Source organism: Branchiostoma lanceolatum, chromosome 8 (genome assembly GCF_035083965.1).
Source record: "Branchiostoma lanceolatum isolate klBraLanc5 chromosome 8, klBraLanc5.hap2, whole genome shotgun sequence".
NCBI lineage: Eukaryota > Metazoa > Chordata > Leptocardii > Amphioxiformes > Branchiostomatidae > Branchiostoma > Branchiostoma lanceolatum.
The window spans coordinates 9,089,569-9,112,025 of record NC_089729.1 but is presented as its reverse complement, the minus strand read 5'-3'; the positions used below and the strand labels follow the sequence as shown (position 1 = coordinate 9,112,025).

Sequence of the window (22,457 nt, the reverse complement as noted above, 5' to 3'; positions counted from 1 at the left end):
TTGAATTTTGCATTAAACCCAACATGTTCGTTTTCCTACAGCCACCTGTACACACACACACACACACGAACGCTGTGCAAAAACGGAAGTTCTGGACCAAACACCCTACCATACGCCACTGCAATGCCAAGGTTCTTAACATAAATAAACACAGACACACAAAAACACCAAAAACAATACATCAATTTTTCATGGAGATAAAAAAATGCTAGCTGCACTTGGAAGGTCTACAAAGTAAACTACTTTTCCTATTGCGGGCTGTCCCTGGACCATCTTTATACATGTATGTAATGCATTTATACACAAATCACACCACTATCTGCAATTATATCATTTTGTAAGGTTTTTATTGGGGTTGAAGCATAGAACTAACACTGACAGCAACTGCAGTGATGTCTACCTGAACAAAATGAAACCACCAGGCTAGATACAACAACTGTATAAAAAATATCTGTAACACTACTCAACAGATAGCAAAAACTACATAAGCTCTAGAATTACTGTCAATTTATAAAGAATCATACATGTATCTTGTGTGATCAGTAAACAACATTGATGATTTTGGATCAAATAAAATGGAAGAATATTACAACCATAGAAATATGCATGGACAACATGTATTATACAGCAATGCTTCATTCCTTCTAAAGATCTGAACCAAAAATGCAGTGGTCAACAAGAAAATTCAAAACCACAATATTTTTTTTTATTAGAATGCTAGCAGGAAAAATACCAACTTCTTTTTGAGTAGAACCAAGCATATAGAAAAATGTGGAACTTTATACAATTTTACAAATATTGATAGATTGCTAAAGGTTACACCACTTTAACTAGTAAGTTTATTTTTGAGCTAAAGCAGGATAGAGAAATGAGTTCTAGGAAATCCTCCTAGTATCATCATAACTACATCTTTTCATACAAATATATAGTTTTCATCTTTGTGCTGTTTCAAAGTACTTTCTGTTCCTATTAGTTAAGTTGGTGTGACCTTAAAGTTGAATATCACAGTATAGTTTACAGATCTCAAGTCTGGGCAAGAACAGGTGACTGTCTTGAACTTTGAAGAACATCATCTTCATCTTAAGGCTTGTATATTCCTGATACAGTACTTGAAGACAACTACTACCACAGGTAGCAACATTAATGACTGAAAATATGACTCTACAGCAGCTGTAGATTTGTCTTGGAGATATGTTTTGTTTTCAAAGTTGGTTTATTTTCATTGAGCATAGTTTAATGCATTTTGAAAAAAGTGATGTTTTTTGCTGACACGTAACATGTCCAAAAATCATGGACTCTTTTGGACCATTCCAAATAAAACTTTGGATAGGTCAAGAATATTTTAGGAAACCCCTCATCACTTAAATCACCATCTCCAGATATGTTAGATTGTTCTTGTCAGCCCTATACTCCCAGTTAGAAAAAACTCAGTCCACCAATTTTTCGTTGAATGGAATACACCACAAGTAGTTATAACTATGTCTGTGCTACCTGCAAAAGTACAGCTCTTTGGGAAGATTATTTCCTGACTTTCCCTCATGCCTACTGTCACCTGTCCTGGCCACAGCACAGGTAGGGAAGAACACAGGTGTGTCTGGTAGTACACACCTGGCCAGGAATGTTGGTTTATTCCATCACCATGGTAACAACATCCGATACACACAGTCTGAAGTTGGTCCACATGTTCCAAAAGCAAACACGTACTACATATACACAACATATAGGAGAGTCACAGGCATATTTACAGGCACACTGGCTTGGAGAAATCTGTAAAAACCGTCACAAAATTTCCCTAGTACGATTCCCTTGTGAATCATATATACGAGAATAACATATATACGAATTTCGTGCAGTATTTCCATATGTAACATCATGCCACGCTGTACAAGGTATTCACAATATGTACGTTACATGTTTGCACACTCTCAATATGGTCTACAGTTACTGTAACACATAGGTAATGTGACATACTTGTCCTCAGAAATGAAGTCCATAGTTACATGTACAATTTACACCTACACTGTCTACTGCACATTATGTCCTCATGCAAGTAAAAAGCAAGGACTACATCATATGGTACAATAGTACATGGCGAATTGGGGTTAGGGATTTTAATTGCAATCATTCCCTTATGCAGCTAGCCTATAAATCTATTTTGTCTTTAAGATAACTTTTACACCCTCCTCTAATTCTGTCCACTGGGCAGATCTACACTCAAAACTTCCTTTTCCAATCAAAAAACTATTCTGTTTCATCAAAAATATAAACATAATTACTCTACAAAGCTTTTACATTTACAACCATTGTGGTACACAAGTGCATGCACAACCACAAACAAAAGGGGAAAAATACAACATAAATCCAGCCTTTTCCACATTTCCTAGTAACATTCCTTGTCAGTTTATACTTCACCTCAATTTCTGATAATTCAAGTTGAAACCTAAACTGTGATAACAATGAAAACAAAACTTTAGTTAGGAGGAAAAGGAAAAAATATTTTTGTGAACTGTTAATAATATCATGCTTTTATGAATACAAGTATAACTGATTCAACAAATAGCTCTTAGTAACTGAAAGATTTGATGATAAATGTCATAACAGACACCACCAACTTTAAAGCTGAAGTGAAATCCTTCAACACTTTCCATTGACTCCATCAATAGCCTCAACTTGTCCTCCACCTTAGCACCCATTCAACATCCAAACAGCTACTTCAACATTGCCAAAGCCACAAGGGCAAGCATGTTACCTCTCAAAGTAACAGCCATCAGATAATGCACTGGAAGCAATCAATTCTTTCTCCATTTTTACCAAAGGTTCTCAACAAAAAAACACCTGATCATTTCAGTCTATGGAGTGCAGCGGATTTAAGTCTTATCAACCTTCAGCATGCTGAATGACCAGTGCACCCACAGCAGTCTAGAAGTGTGGATTCACAGCAATGTCAGGAAGGTTAAACAACTATGAGCAGCACGTACAGGCCCAAAGACGTGTATACTTTCCAAATACTGACATCCTTCTTCAAGCTGTCCAAACTTCGCCATTTATGCTCATTTTCAAGAAACAAAATTCAATTAAACATCAGGACAATTGGAAACCATACAGAAAGGTCTTGAAGACAAGCCGGTGTCTTTGAAATTGCTCACACCACATATGAAGAGTCTTTCTGAGTCCTTCACCCTACAATTGCATTTCCCCTTCAGTAGCAAACTCTGAGAAGTAGATACAAAGTCTGGCCTAAGCAATGTGAATGCCTCAAAAGCTTTGGCTACCATCCCCACCACTACCACACAAGTGCTTGTACGTGGTCACCTATCCAAACCTTCCATACAAAAATAGACTTTCTTCTTTATACATGTCATTACAACATATCATATCCTTTTCTACTTACACTTACTCTTCATGCCTCACCCTCTTGTTTTCATTAGTTTTTTTTATTAATAGGTATGTTATATTTAGTGTATTGTACAATGTTTTTGTTATTTTTGTTGTTGTTACAGTAGTAAGAACATATATACAACCCTGTATGGTAATTGTATTTGTACATTTGTTACATTTATGCTCAGATATTTTTTTTTATCATTTCAATTTCTTTTTCATTCAAAGCATAATGATAAATGCTATCTATATGCCTTTCATATCTTTTATAGCTTCAAATTGAACTACATATCAAATGTGTCCTAAAAGGAACTTGAAAGAAACAGGATAATTAGCCTAAATCAAAAAGAAATTATTAAATCAAATCAAATACAAGAAATTTCTTTTTTTTGTTGCTGTTTTTGTTGTTTGTATGATACTTTCTCTCTCTTTCTCTCTCTCTCTTTCTCTCTACTGTATGATCAAGTCTCTTTTGCCACATAGTGCAAATGTCTGGTAGAATCTCTACAAGTTCTTTCAAATTTCTTATCAACAAGACAGAAACCTAAGAACATACCCAAGATCCATGTAAATCTCTGCAGTTATGTAAAAATGGTAACTGTAACATGAAAAGCTCCACCTCTGTGGTGTTGCCAAAATGTACATGGTTGTGTGATTTACAATGAGCAGGTCTATCTGTACAACAACTTACAGTGGATTAGGAAAATACGAAGTAGTAGAAATAGTTATGAGAGAGTACTATACATTTGGATTCTGTGAAAGATTTGTACAGTTGCTCCATTTTAAACTTTTCACATTCTTTTTTGGGGGGTGGGGTATTTCACAAACATTGCATCTTCAATTACAGGTCCTGTCTTGTATTGCTTCCTCCTTAAATATGACCAACATTCACAAAGCAAAACTTCCTTAACAAAAGAAAACTGAGAGATCTAATATGATATATATATTTGGTACTACTTAAGTTTAATGTTTAAATACCATAAATCCAAATAAATAGGCCCATATGCAATTTTAACTTTATGTTTGAATTCAGAAATAGATTTTCTAATTTTTAATTGAAGAGCTATATACAGGGAATACAGGCATTTTTTTGGTATTTTTGTTATAAGTATGATCTATGATATTATGTACAGTAATTACAGAGGAGAATGAGATGCGCATGTACAGTGGTATCACATCATTTGAAGTAAGTGTACAGTCCATTGGTGCCTGAGACGTAGCCTACATTGGCGTCCAATGCGAGTGGCTTGCTGCCCTTGTTGTCCTGGCCGGACTGGGAGGGGTTCTTTGGTCGCGGCGGCGCTCGTACCACGTTGGCGTACGACATGGTTGTAGGAGTAGCGCTGGCAGTCTCCTGACGAACCGGGGGCGCCACCTGGGCGCTCACAGTGGGCGGTGGGAACTGCAGGGAGATTAGTGTCAAGTTAGACAAAAAGACAAGTTTTCCCCACTACAACTGTAATGTCAAGATTCTGTCTTCCTTGCCTGCAGATGCTGAAAGTCTTAAGCATGATTACGCTGTATAATGACAGGTACATGTGTACTACAACATTGTTTTAGAAATGCAGTGCAAGACTAATCATTTGCTGAAACGTCTTCTCTTAACAATCATATGCAGACAGACAGTAAACTGAAATCTTTTTCCCTTTCAACTTAATGTATCTCTATCTCCCTCTGCATTTGGTTCTTCACCAACACAACCCTTTCATACAGTATATCAGTCTGAATATTTTCCAAACTATTCCCCTCTGGAATGTTTAAACAGCAGCAAACCTTATACCAACTACAAGACTACAAGACAAGGTGAAGTTGATGACCTGGTGTGGTACCTGTGTGAGAAAGCGTAGTGCTTCTGGAATATCTGCCTGGAGGTGCTGCCGCTGCTCCGCTTGACCGGGTGTGAGGAATGGCTGTCCCTGCTGAGGGGGTTGTCCGGGCGGGTATCTGCCCATGGCCTGTTGTACCTCTCCCCCTCTGGCCACCTGGCAAATGCACAGTCAGAGAAAGTACATGTATTAAGGTATGGACAAAAATGCACAAGAATTCATGCTCTCATCTAGACACATGGTGGTTAACATTACATGATGTAGATACATTATGTGACACCTCTGACCGCTACTATATTTATCAATTTTACATTATCTTTTGTTATCATTCAATCTTTCAATATAAGATATATCATTAAGCATCATCTCCCAGTTCCTTTCCTTAAGTCATAGACAAAAGATAGTGGATGCTGTCTGAAACATCTATTTCAAAATTCTATCCAGCTGCTTGAGTACCGGTAACTATTTTTGGCGTATCTTATTAGTAACACCTGGATGTCTATCCTTCATCTACGTATATTATTTAGTAATTGTAGATTTGGATCGTTTACATGCAATTCTAAGTTTTTATATTGTAATGTATTACTATAATGGGATCCTCAATAAACAATCAAACAAACAGACCTGGCGCTGGTACAGTGGCGTCCCCTCCCTCATCCTGTCCACCGGCAGCTCCCGCTGGGTGGGGAGAGAACCGGGAGGGAAGTCCTGCTGTGCCTTCGCCTGCTGCTGCCGGATGAATCTGGGCGGCGGCTGGTAACTGTAGCGGCTGTTGGGAGCCTGGCGCTGGTCCGTAGCTAACTGTGCAAGCACGCTGTTCTCGCTAATGCTCGGCGCCTGCATGGCATTGTAACCACGGTTGCCCTGTACACTGGTGTTGTCGGTACCGCTTCCTCTGTGCAGGCCTTGCATCTCCGCTGGCATCAGCCGTCCCCCTGTGTTAGGGCCGCCGATGGCTTGATTCACACCACCAACAGCCTGGCCACTGCCACCAAGTGGAACATTAGCCCTGTCCATGATCTGGTTTCCTCTCCCGGGAGGTTGGTTTGTATTTCCCATATTCAGTGCTCCTCCACTCCCCATGGACTGGCCGTCTACTCCCATACCGACGTTGGCTCCCCGGAAGGGCTGGTCGCCTCGGAGGAACAGCTGGCCACCAGCACTGACCGGCAGATGTCCGCCCGGTCTGGACTCTCTGTTTACAGAGGGTTGGGTACCAGTGGTGTAGTGCTGGTCACCGATGGTAGGTGCAGTGCCAGGTCCTCGGCTGATCAGGCCTTGCTGCATGAACCTTCCTTCAGGTGGTACGCCTCTAGGAAATCCTGAACCAGACAAATAGGATAAAACTAACCCATTAATGGTAGCAATTCAAAACACAGTAATTTAATACAAACAAACAGGTATATCCTGAGCAGGAAAACATTAAGCTTAACACATCATGGCAACAGTAGCCAACAAAAACATAACAGTTCAACAAAGTAATTTATACAACAACAAAAAAGTATTTCATGTAAAGCAGTTAAGACAAAAGAATTGGTATTTGGTATACTGTAATTCAATTAGTTTTGTGGGAACTTGATTTTGGAGTAGGTGGAGAAATGAGATTTGAAGTTCTCACTTGAAACAATTGTGGTGCGGTAAAAATGCAACACACATATTGCTTTGTTATGCTTTTGCTGTAAGAGATCACCACAAAACCTGTGAAACTAAAACCACCACAAACATTTAAGATTTACAGCTGTACTTTTAGGCACAAGATATGTTCACACACAAGACAAAACTGGCTACCCATACCTTGTTGTCTCTGTTCCATGGTGCCCATGTGAGGCCCACCCAGTGGTGTGGGGCCTGGCTGGGACGTTGGGCTGAGGTGTTCAGGGGGGAACATGTTTGGGCCTGCAGGTCGCAGGGGCTGGCCTGTATATCTGTGGAGCATGGGCAAACATTTAGCACAAATACTGTCATAACCTGACAGCACTGACAAGGAAGGAGCTTCAACAGCAAAATGTTATGTTGATGGTGGGATACATTGCTTGAGACAGTAGGTGTGTTACGCCGAAGGTCAGTAGAACTGGCTGTACAGATACAGAGACCAATACAATATTCAGCACAAATGTCTACACATATATACATTTTGTATCTTCCCGTTTTCCCATATTCCTCTAAACTTTGAACAGCAGTATTCATCACCATGATTGCACAAAATTTATAACCAGATATACATGTACGGTGCATGCATTTGTCACCTAATACACATGTAACAGGTTCGGTTACAGGTGTTAAGGTGTGTAGTTTGCCTAACCTGGCCATGTGGTGTGGTCCCTCCTGCTGAGCCATGCTGGCAGGCGGCATGTTTCCTCTCCACCCAGCCTGATGCTGCCGCTGCTGCTCTGCAGCCTCGCTCAGTCGCTGTGCCTCAAACATCTGCTCCAGGTTCCGCCGCGTGTTTGCGCCGGCCGCCGGGTGACCCATCGCACCGAACATCCCCAGCCTGGCGTTACTGGCACTGCCCACCCCAGGCTCCCTCCCTTCTGTGTGCTCCTGAACTCTCCCTTCCATGACTGGTGGTGCCATGCCAGGGTAACGCTGTGCCTCTTCCATGACTCTGCTGGGCAGGTTGAACTGTCTTCCCTGTGAGGGGTTTTCCCTGTATGGCGAGACGGGTGGGGCTACTCCCTGCGGATGTGAGTGGGAGGGGGGCATGAGAGGCGACGTGGGAGACTCACTACCACTGGCCGACTGGTTCGTGGGACTGGGTCTGGGCTGGATGTTGCGCGCCGTGTGGTTGAACACAAAGCCGCGCGACGAAGCAGGGTTGTTGTTCGGAGCGCTGGCTCCGTCAGGTCCACGTCTCTTCTGACTGGAGGCCCCACTCCCAGCAGTAGGAGACACTTCCTGTCTGTCTGTTCCCTGCTGTCTGTCTGGAACCTGGCCAGCCACAGTACCAACCCGACTGGCATCTCCCTGTCCCTGATCTGCCATACTGGTGGGAGTGGGGGTGGTCGGGTGTGTGCCTGATGTGGGAGGGGCCACAGCACCTTGTTGCTGCAGCAGTGGGTTAACGGCAAAGGGGTGCATGATGGGGTGGTGGGGGAACACCCGTGGGTCTACAGGGAGCAGCATGTGGGTGTTGTAGTGTGGAGGGATGGGCCGGAAGGGCCGGATTGGTAGGAGCATGTTACTGCCATACGCTGAAGGCACATACAGTAGGCTAGCACCGGTGTATGGGTCGATCCGCTGCACGGGGCTGGGAGGTTTCCCGAAGGTGGGACGAGGTGCCACGGGAGGTGTGAAAGCCCGCATGGGGCTCCCTGTCGGACCGATGGGAACCTGTCCGTCGGCCGGGTGGCGTGGCAGGAAAGGCTGGGCTCCTCGCGGGGACACATTCCAGTTCCGGGGTGCCCGTGCCAGCTGGGTCATCTGCAGGGCCCGCGGGATGAACTCCGGGGCCAGCGGGTTCAGCACGTACGTCTTCTTGAGCTCCACTCCGTCCAGCTGGGCCTTGATGGCCGCCCAGGTGATGCCGTGCAGGCTGGCCGCCTCGCTGCACTTCTCCAGGTACACATCCCACAGTTTCCTGTACTCAACACAATCATGCAGGGATGTAATGTCTACTTAATATATAACAGCCAGGTCACAAACTTATATCCGCTACACTGAAAGAAATGTGTCTAGAGATCTCAAATGCAACGCCCAGTATAATGCATATCTGGGGTGCTACACTAGAGATCTCTTAAACCCACTGTTTTTCAAAGTGGCAGATATATGTAACCCAGCAGATGAATGTTAATGGAGGTTAAGTGATTTCTATAACACTGCGCTGCAGCCGACCAATGATGATGATGTTAACACATCAAGAAATATGCAGCAACTATACTAGTATTACTACAGAGTCAGAGGAAATATGTGTCAAAGTAAAACAGGAATACATGAAGTTCAACATAACTGGCTAATAAAATCACCACAACCGTTATAAATATGACATTCTACGCACCTGCATTTGCCGACAGAGAGCACAGCTACAGGATCGCCCACCACTGCCACGAGGGACTGAGCACGGGTTATTGCAGTGTTCAGCAGCTTGGCATCAGACAAGAAGCCGTAGTCGAGCTCCTGCTCCTTGCTGATGCTTTCTGAGACGCTCTTACATGTGTGTCTGGTTCGGACAGTGCTCAGAAACAGTGCACGGAATTGCTTCCCTAAAAGAACAGGAGGCAAGAACTTTTACTTTCTAGGATTTAGGAGTATTTACAGCATTTTGAGGAAATTCATGGCTGTCTCATGAGTAAATTTTACTGTGTTGTTTACAGAATCTATTACTGACTGATAATAGGAAGATTGAAAACGGCTTTCAAGTGCGACCATATTGCATTCTGGTACACTCTTTATTTCTTTCTAAGAAAACTCCACAGAAACTAGAATGGAAATAGCAAATACATGTACCAGCAGAAGCTTAAGCAAGTCATAACTCTTACCTTGGACGTTGAGAACTCTCTCGACGCTGACGTTGTACAGTCGCTTCTTGCGCAGCTCTCCACGGATCCTGAAGACCTGGTCAGAGTACGGTGTGACCACTCCGATGCTGGACTCGTCCACGGGACCCCACTCCTCTGGCCACTTGTCCTGCAGTTCCTTCACACGCTCCACAACCTCAAACACCTGAAACAGGTGAAAACAGCCATGAGAAATTCTGTAATATCTACTTCTGTGATATCTACGAATATGTGTCAAGAACATTAACCAAAAGGAAATAGCTCTTTGTGCAACAACAGAGCACTCAAACTCAAACTTATGTTATTAGTAATATTACAGTAAATACAGTTACACATCAATTCTCAACCTTTGTAAGGTGGTCTTTTAGCACATACACACACACAGTACATACACATACACACACATGTGCACGCACACACACACACACACACACATGCACACGCATGCACACATACACACACACACACAAACATACATACTAAAAACACACACAAAAAATATATCGTGTCGGTACAGATATGTATAGTAGGGTTTAATCTGTTCAACCACCTCTTTTAAGATTTCACAATTAATTCACTCTAACCTCAGCATTGTTGTAAAAGGAGGTGCTGTTCTGGTTCTGTACATCCTCCCCTCGAGCAGTGAAAAAAGTGAGCGGGAAGTGCACCTTGTGTCGAGGTTGCTTACCACTGGCCACCAGCTTTCCTTCATAAAACAGCTTGGACGTGTATTCAATGATACTCTGTGGAAAAGATAAAAACTGGTCTATCTACATATCTGCACTTTCTTTCTTTTGTTTATAATCATGATGTCCTTGCTTGGAGTTTATTAGTGTTAGCAAAGTGTAAGTGATATGTACTCAGTTATATTCAGGAACAAACAGACAGATAATCGTATCACATACATGTATCTGTTCTTTTGTTCTTTCTTTCTTTCTTTCTTTCTTTCTTTCTTTCTTTCTTTTATAACAACAATGTCAATGCTTTTTTTAGCAAGTGGCCAGAATGATTTGCCCAAATTAGTCTGGCATCCCTGCAAATCAAACCCAGAACCACAACTGTCCACAAAAGCAACTGTCCCTAGATTCCAATTACATTAGAGAGTGACTGTGGATGAAAAGTAGACTTCTAGCAGCACCCCCTACCTGATGTGAGCGGTAGTTCTCCACCAGGAGGATCTTGCAGGGGTGGTTGGAGGGGTAGGTGTGGTACAGCCGCTCCAGCAGGGACATGTGAAGGTTCCTCTCACGGGCAAAGTCTGAGTACACGTGTGGGCTCAGCTGTACAGAAAGCACAGTGGAAGGCATGGTTACATTTCATGAAGGTCAACAGACAACATTCTCATAGATTAACACTAGCCTCAATCCTTTAATTCGTAGACAAATATCTGACACAAGCTCCCAAATATTGATCTTTGTCACCATAATTTGGGAAAGGCAAGATTACAGTGCCATCGTTTTCAGCCAAACACACTGAGTCACCCTTACTTTTCTGTGCGTTGGGTTGTTTTACGTGCAGAGGTTTGATGGCATAAGCTTCCTTAAACACGAGACTGCCAGCATTACGTCCCCATCCTATAGGACGATATGACTCTTTTCCAGTCATACCCATACATGGGCGCAAACCCAGGCTGCCAGCTCCAAGGAATTCGAACCAGATAGATGTGGCAAAGTTGTAGAGTGCACAGACCACTGCACCATGCAGACCCAACATTACAAACCTGCATGTGATCTCCTGCCAGGACGATTCGGGTGGTGCTTGTTGCCAGGGCGACGGGCATGATGGTCTCACACTCCATGGCCTGGGCTGCCTCATCCACCAGGATATGAGTGAAGGTGCCTGGAGAAACACAAGGTTCAGTTGGTAACTACAAATAGTCATGTCTTTGGGGTAAACTTAGACTTGTCATCAGATTTGATGACCGTGTACATGGTCTTGTGAAATGAGAAACTTGTGGTTATTGCTTGTTTACGTCAATAGCCGAACATTTGTACATTGTATTCTTTTCACCTGCAAGTATCAGTCTTGAGTGTCTATCTAACAGAGCATAGCTTCCAGTATTGTTCAAACAATTTATTTTTCTATAGCTAAGAACATAATCAACACATATATTAGCTGTAGATTACATTTGCACGAAAGATTTACTCTGCGACACAGTAAAAAATTTGGGTAAGTTCAATTTTTGTGTTGGCAATTGCAGTTCAACTTTGATTCAGAATGACTTCTACCAGCATAGATGAGATTTCAAGCGAAGTTGCTAAGACCCTGACCTGGGTCGAGCTCCAGGTGACACAGGTAGCGGGAGGTGCTGAGGGTGGCCACCACCACACGGTGTTTCATCACGTCCTCCCGACATGGCATCCTGAAGTTGTAGCCGGTGTCGGAAATCAGACAGTAGCCCTGGACGATGGGGTGGACTGTACGCACCCAGCGGTTACGGTAGTACACCCTGAGGGGGCGTGCCTCCTCGTGGTTGGTCAGTACGTAGGGATGGAGGTACTCCTTGATATACAAATCAGCAGCACTGCAGGAGCAATACAGGGATACATCTTAGCATAGCATGATTTGGTTCATATTCGATCTTTCAAACTTTGCATCTGTACAGTCTTGCAGGCACCAAGATATACATAAATGTAGTCATCTGGACTGCACTTTTGACAATGGATTATATGAATAGCTAACTTAAGACAATTACTAATGCTTTAAATCATCTGTTATATATAACAGAAATTTACTGTACAATAGCTCTTGTAAGTTACTTTTTTGCTCCTAATAGTCCTATAGTATAAAAGACTGCAAATGGAAATACATGTAAAATTTTCTAATGTCTCTTAAGTGGCTTTCACCCGTTTTCAGGAAAACATTTAGTAAAACATCCGCAGAAAGTATAGAAAAACTTTCCTGACCTATTGGAATGTGTACAGATGAGGATGCGAGTGTTGGGTTGTTTGAGGATCTGCTTGGCTGCCTGAGCCAGAGTGAAGGTCTTGCCGGTGCCGAAGGGTCCACACAGCAGGATGGGGGGCAGGGGCACGGTCAGGGACGACGTGATGGCCAGGATCGCCTCCTTCTGCTTGGCATTCAGCCGCAGGTCCAGATCTTCACTCCACTGTCTGTTAAACAGGTATAGGAACATGCACCCTTTCAATGTGCTGTATGCAAACACTACAACTTTGTTTGAACCAACCAACCAAGCAACCAAACAAGCAACCAACCAACCAACCGACCAACCGACTGACCAACCGACTGACCACCCAACCGACCACCCAACCAACCAACCAACCGACCACCCAACCAACCAACCAACCAACCAACCAACCAACCAACCAACCAAACAGCCAACCAAACAACCAAACAAGCAATTAAATTTTCTACATTTACTAGTTTTCCAAGAGATGCATTTCATAACCATCCTATTTCAACAGAAAGAAATACAAGCAGTCAAGAAAATAGCAAATTCACCTAAAGTTGACCTGCTGATGTTTATCAATTAGCATAGAATATAGTGCACAGAGCAGCATGATATTTGCAGCTTGTTGACACATACAAAAGTACATGGATGAACAACTGAGTTGCAGGATGACTTTACCTGTGTGGATTCCATGGAATGTTTGTGGGACGTTGCACCTCGGGGAAGAGGATGGACATGTCTGGCACCTTGTCCACTGCAAAGTGCATCTCACATATAGGTAACCTGAGAGTGGTACAAAATCACAACAATTAGTGAAGAAATACATGTTGCATGTATAACATATATGCAAGATGATGTCTGTTATGGCACGCTTACTAATACAATGTAAATCATCCCTGTAGTTATACTTACAAGAAAGACTTAAACAATTGAAATATTGAACACAGACATACTGAAAATAATCCTGTACTTTACTGGTTAATTCTTTTCAACCCTTAATTGTTCTACAATTACTGTTCATTTCATATATCTATTCATTTCCTATGCTTTGTCAAGAGTCACTCAACTCAGTGACAGTGCAGGTCTCTACCTAAGATTGAGTATATTTTCTAACTAAACATTATTTAATACTTAAGACTGGTCTGACCTGTTGAGTTGTAGCTGCATCTCTGCCTTCATGTCCTTGTCTGCCATCAGCTTCAGGTCCGACACACACTTGGCGGACAGGCGCAGGAAGATGAACCCTTTCCCCTTCTCCTCCACGACCGCCTCATAGATCGTGTCAGGAGACGAGTCCTTCACGGCCGCGGGCGCCAGCAAAACAGTTTGGACACTGGATAGAAGGGATTTCCAGTTAGAATTGTTGTTCTGAAAAAACTATTTACCTGAATTAACCTGACTGTCGAGTACCTTTGACCCGTTGCTGATGTGACACTTCCGATCAGGTCATCATATGACACAGGCTTTGGGTCATTTCAACTTGACAACTATCAGAGGACTGATGGTAAGGGCTTTACTGTAAATCCATTAAATAGTGAGGTTGGTAATTTCAGCAGTTAGGGGAAAAGTTAGTAGTTTGAGGCATTTAATTCTAACGGTGGGAACAAACATCACTGTCTCTAAATTCTAATGTTAGTTATCAGATATTTGCGATGAAGTTTTAGCGGTTGACTAGTGACCATTAACTATGTTGATTAGATAAAATTAAGTTACCGTTAACAAATCAAGAATTACAGTACTTTGCGTCCAAAAATAGCGTATAAAATCTCAACAATGTCCCACCTGTTGAGGATGAGCCTTCCTGCCATGGTGTCCTCTGACAGGTCCTCTATGAGTTTGACCCGTGAGTACAGCTCTCCTGACTGGGCGTACTTGGCACCGCTGGTCCCCGGCAGCAGCATGAAACTCTTCACCAGCTGGAGCTGAACCTTCATGTTGAACCTGGGAAGTAATGTCTTTCGGTTAACCCTCGGTCTGCTACGCTAGCCGTATGGCACCAAATTTGTATTGACTATGGGGTCAGGCAGCAGGAAGAAGGTTAACTTTGTCTACAATTTATAATCTGTATCACCATTGGTTTTGCAGTTTGCAATTCATCCCAGACCTGTAATGTCTTACAATAAAAAATCTAAATTTATCTTTATAAGGAGATTCAACAAACTACCATAAATCTTCTTGATGGGAGTGCTTTTTGTAAAGTCTTTTATTGTCTACTAAGTAATATTCAGTATTCATTTTCAAGCCTTAATGATATGTTTAAAACTTCAGAAAAACAGCACTATATTTATAATAAGATATAGAACATTGAAACAAGACTTATATTATAAGGCATACCTGCTGATCTCCTTGTACTGTGCCATCTCTTCAATGTACAGCAGGTCGTGCATCCGTCCCTTGTAGTTGTTCTTGGTCAGTGGTCCTTCCAGCACCTCACGCGTGAACAACTGCTCGGGGGAGGCAGGCGGCGTGTAGAACGACATCAGGCCCTTGTCGTTTTCCGTTGCGTCCGCTGGTTTGGGGACAAACTCGATGATGGTCTTGCTGGTGTTGCTCCAGCGTTCTCCGACACATAACATGCTACTTCGAACCTGCAGGAAAACACAGCAAGGACTGCGTCTCACTTGCCCAAAATATAGACAATTGTCCACTTGTACTTAACTACAATAACAGACATAAAGTGAGAATCCAGAATTTATGTTAATATAATTACATATACTGTACATACATTTATAATGTACAAGTCGGTTTAGGACTGTCAGATCATTGTTTAATCTAAAGATAATATATGCTTAAGTTGCAAATAAATCCTCAAGTCATATTTTCTGTATAAACACTGCCAAAATATCAGTTCCTTACAACATTATCAGCGTCTTGATTGTTCGGTTCATAATCAAAGTAATGAGACAGTACAGACAGTAAACTGCTCTTGATTGTACCTTACATTATCCCTTACCAGTACCTTACAAATCTTGAGAGAGTATAGACAGTAAACTGCTCTTGATTGTACCTTACATTATCCCTTATCAGTACCTTACAAATCTTGATTGTACCTTACGTTATCCAAGGTACAATGTAGGCCACACCAATTTTATTTGTTAGTTCTCGAATATTATAAAATAATGCTTAATTGAAATATTATAATGAAAACAGAGTCTAAGGGCTGTACCTTCACTGTCCTTGGTACACACGATTTCAGGTAATGAATATATATATATGTGCATGGTGAGATGCAAATTTTCTTCCCAGCCTTCTGTTTTCATCCTGACCACAAGCTAAACTTTTACTTCAAATGTCTGAGAACCAAGGATAAAAATTGGTATGGTGGTGATGAGAAAGTACAGACAGTAAACTGCTCTTGATTGTACCTTACATTATCCCTTACCAGTACCTTACAAATCTTGAGAGAGTATAGACAGTAAACTGCTCTTGATTGTACCTTACATTATCCCTTACCAGTACCTTACAAATCTTGATAGAGTATAGACAGTAGACTGTTCCATACCTGGTTCAGCCGGTTCATTTCCTCAGAGGACGCCACGTCCACACAGACTCGCTGCAGCAGCACCGTTTCCTGGCTGCCCCCGAAGTCGAACACCGCGGACTGGCGGAAGGTCCCGTAGATGCCGGTGTTGAAGACCAGGCGGATGGTGTAGGTGACGGGGCTGGTGGGGGAGCCGGGCGGGTCGGTGCCGCTGGCGCTCCACTCCTGACACATGGGCGGCAGGTTGTGGCTGGTCTCCTGCTGGTCCCCGTTACTCGTTACGCTCGCCAGGTGGAAGTGGGACCGGTGCACATCGTACAGGAGGGCTACACGCGACAGGTACACTCCAGGCTGGCAGGGGGGTGTGTATTGGGGGAAAGAAGACATATACACGATGAATCAGACACAACTGTGCAATTGTGATCATCTTACAAAAGGGCCACATGGGACAGGCACATTCCAGGCTGGGGGAACAACCGAGAGGAAAAACATTCAGACATATAGACACACACAATTAAGATTGGCCTTATCCCAAATCTTCACTGTGTGCTGAAAATCACAGTTTAAACCTGCTTCAAAATAAATTCTACCAAAACAGATGAATTTTCAAGCTCAGACATGTAGACGATGCATTCACTTAGTCTCTACCAGACTAACTACGCCAGCTATAGGGAGAATATTTGCCTGGGGACTTTGGCCATGGAGGGTTACATTCGCAGGGTTGCAATATTGGACCCGCTATCCATAGCCGACTCCCTTTATACAATAGACTCTATTTGGCCAATTTCTACTATTTTCCCAGCGAACCGCGGAGGCTGGTAGAGGCTAGCATTCACTGACACAAACATGCAATTCTGATTGAGATTTGAATGCGTAAAGTTGTTGGGTGTGACATTGCCAGCCACCGCTGCATGCCTGTGATTCAATGTGAAGTTGGCAAGGTACACAGAAGACACAAATGTACAAGTCCATACATTAAACTTAGTGATTACCCATTAACACAGAAATATGAGAGACTGTGCATAGAGTTCACTTACTATAGTATAAAAAAAAGGTTGACAAGCATACCTTGCAATTTAGGGTGAAGGTCCAGGCATGAGAAGCCTGCTTACTGCTCACAGACACATTCAGCTTGTTGTCAGTAGTCACCATTACCCCTTCCACATGTTCATTCATCTGTACAAAGAGGTCATGAACATAAGCTCTTTATAGATATCACAAGCTACAAATTACTTGCTTTATTCAGATTGTAGCACACAGGTTTCTAGATATTTGCCATTCATCTTTGCAGTTTACTTCATCGTCATCTACTGCATCTGTAGCCGTATACAAATCCTGCAGTACTAGCTAGTTGCAATCTTCAATTTGTTCCCCTGTGCCTAGCATCTTGCAAGCTTCCTTAACCCTCAAAGTTTTCTCCAGTCATAGCAAGGATTCAAGATGAAAAGCTGTAACAAAACGATAACACCACGTACCACAGAGTGTGGAGTGGAGGACGACATCCATCTCTCCAGCAGCTTCTCTGAGTACGACTCTCCGTTTAGCTGTCTATCTCGCGCCTGCTGGATGCGGATCTGTCGGTACTGGTAACGTTCTCTCCACTCCGCCAGCTCATCCTCTGAATGGGCAGCTGTACACTGGGTTCCAAACTGGCAGTTTCCTTGGCTGATGTGCCTGGATTACAAAGTAGATGAACTTCAAAACACAACAATCAACCAGAGTTACTGCTCTTTCCATCAGCAACTAAATTTTGCTGAATCAATGATAACAGATTTGAATGTATGGGGCAACACAACCTTGGATGAAGCAATTTTACTCAAATGGACTTTCAACACAAATTGTGCATCATTTCACTGCAAGAAAAGGGCCTGGCTCATATGCTTGGAATACAAAGAAGATGAACTTTATAACAAGGATATACCTGAGTGACGGCTCTCTTTCCATCAACATTACATTTTTACAGAATCAACAACGACTTGTATGAGGCAACACAACCTAGCAGGAAGTACTTTTACTCAAATGGACTTCAAACACAAATGTGTACCACCAAAAAGTGTACTTAAAGCTTTCTGAGGCTGTTTCACCATATACCGAATTTTACCATTAAAAATTAAAATTGCGTTTTTTCTGGCTCAAAGTGGTTGTTTTAGCATTAAGGCTTTCTACAAGTTGAAAACTTCCAAAAAACTTATTTCTTTTGCACAAACCCCAAGTACTACGTATACCAATGAAAAGTGGCAGAGGGGACGTACTCCTGACAGAGTGTGTACTCGTCCCCCGTGATGCCCCTGGGAGGAGGCCTGTGTTTCCAGTCTCTGCCTGAGTCGGACATGATGATGGCCTGGTGTGCCAGACTGGTGCAGTGGAGGTGCAGGTCCACCTTAGTCTGGCACTGGACATCACAGTACGAGCAGTACAGGTTGACATCTGTGGCTGGAGGTAGAACATACATTTGTTCGTTTGTTTGTTTGAACCTTTATTTATTCATGAGAAGCTCAAATCAGCCTGCAGACTGCTTTTCATTTGATATGAGGTCATGAGGGACGAGTCAGACAAAATATAACAGAAATGTGGATTGCATCATTTACCGGTAAGTCCTGATAAATCTATCAACATATATCATCACATATACGTGGTACAAAACACATAGTAGAGCAAAAGCTGGTTCATGGTTTGTGTCCATTCGTTTGGTCATTTCTAAAGCTGTTACTGTAAGAGTCTCTTAAAGTAAGTCAGAGTTGGGGCCATACATATACATCAGGGTCAAGCTCTACTTTACTATAGATATAATTGGATCTTTAAAAAATGAATTATAGGGATACTAAAAACATACCAATGACAAATAGACAATATTGGGCTTATTTTGAATTGGCATTTCATCCAAATGATATATGATTTGTAAATCTATGCCATATAAGTAAACCAAAACATAACATGACAACTACATAATAAAAAAACAAATAATGAATTTATATTTAAAAAAAGAAATTCTGAAAACCTGCAAAAAGATGCCAGATATACCGGGAAAAAGAATAACTTATTACTGATTCAAAAATATAATTTGACTTAGGTAGTAAATTATAAACAGGCATCATCCTACATGTTGCAATGCCTGAGCCCTGGGTTGTCTTCCCTAAGTTGGCACTACTGGGAGACCCGTTCATGTTTGGGGAGTCCCTCTCCGAGCCCTCTGGAGGCTCCCGCTCCTTCCCTGCTGCTGCTAGCTCCTCCTCATCAGCAACCTGCCAACACAAGTCATGCTGACTCAGCAATATAGCCTCGGAGACAAAGGGCTCTTGTCTTACTGTTCCAAGAAAGGATGTAAAAATAGACCACCTACACTCACTTCATCTCAGACATACTATTTGTACAGAATAAGCAATCAATCAATGAAGGTTAAACTAACCTCATCTTGTAGAGCATCTACCACTGTCTGGAGTCGTGCCTGCTCTTTTAGCGCACCAGAGTTCTGTGATTAGGTGAACCAACAGAAATGTTAGATGTCTTTTGAAAATGTCAATACACATCTTAAATGAATTGGGCTTAACCATTTTCCTCACATGTCCTCCCCCAGGTAATATGAATGCTCAATCCCCCCACGCATTGACGTATACAGGTTTGACAGCTGATCTTCCAGCTAACACAAAACACGACCTTTATCACACTACAGCTGGCATTTGTCCATGCTTTAAACTGTGGGACCAAGGAGGTAAGGACATGCAGGAGCGCATGTGCAAGTTACATTAAAGAACATATGCTACATTGCAATGTGATTCATATGATTGTAAATTCTCTGATCTTCAGTTTTCTTTTTACGCTGCGAGCATCTAAATCATCCACTTATCTTTTTAGTTGAAGTTTCATTGACATTTGAATCACACACAAAAATATGCAAAAAACATTCAACTCAAGCTGATGCTATCATTGTCTAGATCCTTGTTAATACATGTACATCCATGCTTGACTGGTATTGATAATTCTAAAGCCTAACCTGTGGTTCTAAAGCCAGACATTGTTCCACTGCCTGATATGCTTCATGAAATCTTCCCAGCTTTCCAAGGGCCTTACTCTTCCTCAGCAGGGCCTCGATGTTTGGACCCAGAGATAAAACTAGTACGAGATAACCATAAAAACATGTACCGGCACGTCAGATGTGTACAGTAATGCAGCTTTTGCACATTCGTAATATGATTTTATTATTGTTTTCACTTGAATATTTGATATGTGCTAGATGAAAAATATAAATAAAGAATAAATAAAACTCACAAGTAATTCACAAAGCAATATTCTTCAAAATGTGGCTCTACATTTATAAAAGAACATTATCAAAACATAAATGTCAACTAAGAGAGCAAAATATCAGTTACCTTCATCACTGTCATTCACCACCTTCCCATATTGTTTCTATAAAAGAAAGTATATCATACCACGACGGTTAATATATCAATCATATAACTTGATAATTAATCATGTAGACCATACAATATCATAATTCACACATAATCAACCAACCTTGAAAATCTTTTATTATATGGGAACGTTCACAGCTGAAGCAAATATATGTAAAACTGCACGAATTGCTATTTTTTGTCACATGTAGTTTGTCATACATTGCTCAGAAGCAACCTAATCACAGTGAATTAAATTTCAACAAGGATATCATATAGGGAAGAACTGCAAGGAAAACTCAAGCTACATATATGTGCTGACCAACTGTGCTAAAAATAGAAGACCCATTTTCAAGAGAAGAGATCTGGAAGTGTGTTTTTCAGGCCAATATGTACACAGGCACCGTATCTGGCCATCTTGTAGGGTCAGCAAACTTAAACACGTGTGAAAGCTGCAGTGACAAACCAGTGGTACATTCCTTGAGGACAATGACTTAATGCGGCAGAAAAATTACAAACATTTAGACTGAGTGAAAATACTCTATAAAACCCAAAACAACTTGACTGCACAAAGGAAAACAAGACAGAATAGTATATATTATGTACTTTAAAAAAAGTTACACAGTCTACAGAAAGGGATCAAGCTGTCATGAAGAGTCTCCTTCCCCTACATAAAAAAGTATGTATAAAATATATAAAGGTCCTATGACTAACCATACGCAGGTAACAGTTTGCCCTGCTGTTGAGGAGGTTGGTTCTCTCACTGACGGCATCAGGGACGTGGGTCAGTAGACTGCTGAGACACTCAACAGCCTTCCCGTACTCCTGCTGCCCGAAATATTCATTGGCTTGTTCTAGAGAGACTCCACATTGCCCCTCCATATCTACCTACAGGATAGAAAACACTGGGTTTCAATGTGCAAGTCTGGACGCAATGTCAAACACCAGGATTCTGAAAAGAGGTTGTATCCATGCCACCACCCATGTTACACGTCATCAAAAATAGACAATTCCTTGAGGATATAGACACAAGGCATTGGTAATAAAGCTGTCATGCTTTTTTGCATTAACTATTAAGGTAAGAAATCAAATTTCAAAAGGATACCCTACCCTAAAGGTGTAATGTTTTTTAGGTAATTTAATTTTTCACATACCACAGGAAATAAAATAATACAGAATGAACTGGATTTGCTTGTTTAACCTATGGTTCACTGGGTATATGAGTCAGTAGGTGTGTATTTGATCATGGTGTTACTGTCATGTAAATCCTTACTTGCAGTTTTGTGGACTTTAATATGTAAACAGACTGGTGAGAAGATATGTAAACACTAAACAGCCATTATGATTGGAAGACTGACAGCTCTGTACTTATGAGGCACTTGCATACACAAGCTCCCAAATGTACAGTCTGGTAGCATTTCAGTCTACATCCTGCTGACATGTATCAAATATCACAGACCTGCTTTGATCATGAGTTACGGTATAATTTACGACATAATAAAATGTACACTCAAATTATTGATTGATCAGTGATTTATTACATGCCAACCCCTTAAAATTTCATTTAACTTGTGAAAATCACTTGAACATCATTCATTCTCTTTGAACAACGAGCAAATGTCATGATCCAAAAAAAATTTCTTTGGAAAGTACGTCTTCGAAACTTTGTGACACTCAATTTGTAAACAATCAACATTACAAATTTTCCGTATGGAACACTCTTCTGGATAGCCACGCCAAGCGATATAGTTTTGGTCGACCCAAAAAGTGAGGTCTGGTGATTTTATGAGACATAGCGGCTAACAAGTCATAATTTGGTGACATAAGACTGAAACAAAACAAGAAGGAAGAGGAACCCACTTTCTTCTGTCAATTCGCCGCCATCTTGGTGGGTGCAGGTGCATTGTGGGAAGATTGCGTGTGCCTTATCGCAATGTATCATGGGATAGAACCATGATGACCAAATGATGAAACCCCGTG

The 22,457-nt window shown here is 41.8% G+C and overlaps 1 protein-coding gene across 3 annotated transcripts; it reads right to left on the bottom strand.

Moving 5' to 3' along the window:
• Positions 1–325: 325 nt before the first annotated feature.
• LOC136439691 (probable helicase with zinc finger domain) lies at positions 326–22,423 on the bottom strand. Of its 3 annotated transcripts, none has more exons than XM_066435218.1 (26): positions 22,338–22,423; positions 21,192–21,365; positions 20,457–20,493; positions 20,081–20,199; positions 19,496–19,558; positions 19,190–19,331; positions 18,342–18,522; positions 17,565–17,763; positions 17,158–17,265; positions 16,111–16,440; positions 14,943–15,196; positions 14,391–14,549; positions 13,756–13,941; positions 13,287–13,391; positions 12,604–12,810; positions 11,968–12,221; positions 11,418–11,536; positions 10,843–10,977; positions 10,282–10,440; positions 9,680–9,863; positions 9,199–9,403; positions 7,507–8,781; positions 6,999–7,129; positions 5,829–6,550; positions 5,196–5,360; positions 326–4,780 (listed from the first exon to the last, which is right to left on the bottom strand). In XM_066435218.1, exons 2-26 carry the CDS (start codon positions 21,357–21,359, stop codon positions 4,556–4,558), a joined length of 5,832 nt encoding a protein of 1,943 aa, XP_066291315.1. In that variant the 5' UTR covers positions 21,360–21,365; positions 22,338–22,423; the 3' UTR covers positions 326–4,555. The 3 variants fall into 3 exon arrangements, with proteins under 3 accessions (XP_066291315.1, XP_066291316.1, XP_066291317.1); XM_066435219.1 differs by having other exon boundaries at positions 5,208–5,360; XM_066435220.1 differs by having other exon boundaries at positions 5,829–6,526.
• Between the last annotated feature and the right edge of the window lie 34 nt (positions 22,424–22,457).

Excerpts from the sequence above, each read along its gene's own strand:
- LOC136439691 (XM_066435218.1), bottom strand. The coding sequence starts at position 21,359 with ATGGAGGGGCAATGTGGAGTCTCTCTAGAACAAGCCAATGAATATTTC. Across the intron at positions 10,441-10,842 it reads AGAACTACCGCTCACATCAG|AGTATCATTGAATACACGTC; the intron begins GTAGGGGGTGCT and ends TCTTTTCCACAG. Across the intron at positions 9,404-9,679 it reads GAGAGTTCTCAACGTCCAAG|GGAAGCAATTCCGTGCACTG; the intron begins GTAAGAGTTATG and ends CTGTTCTTTTAG.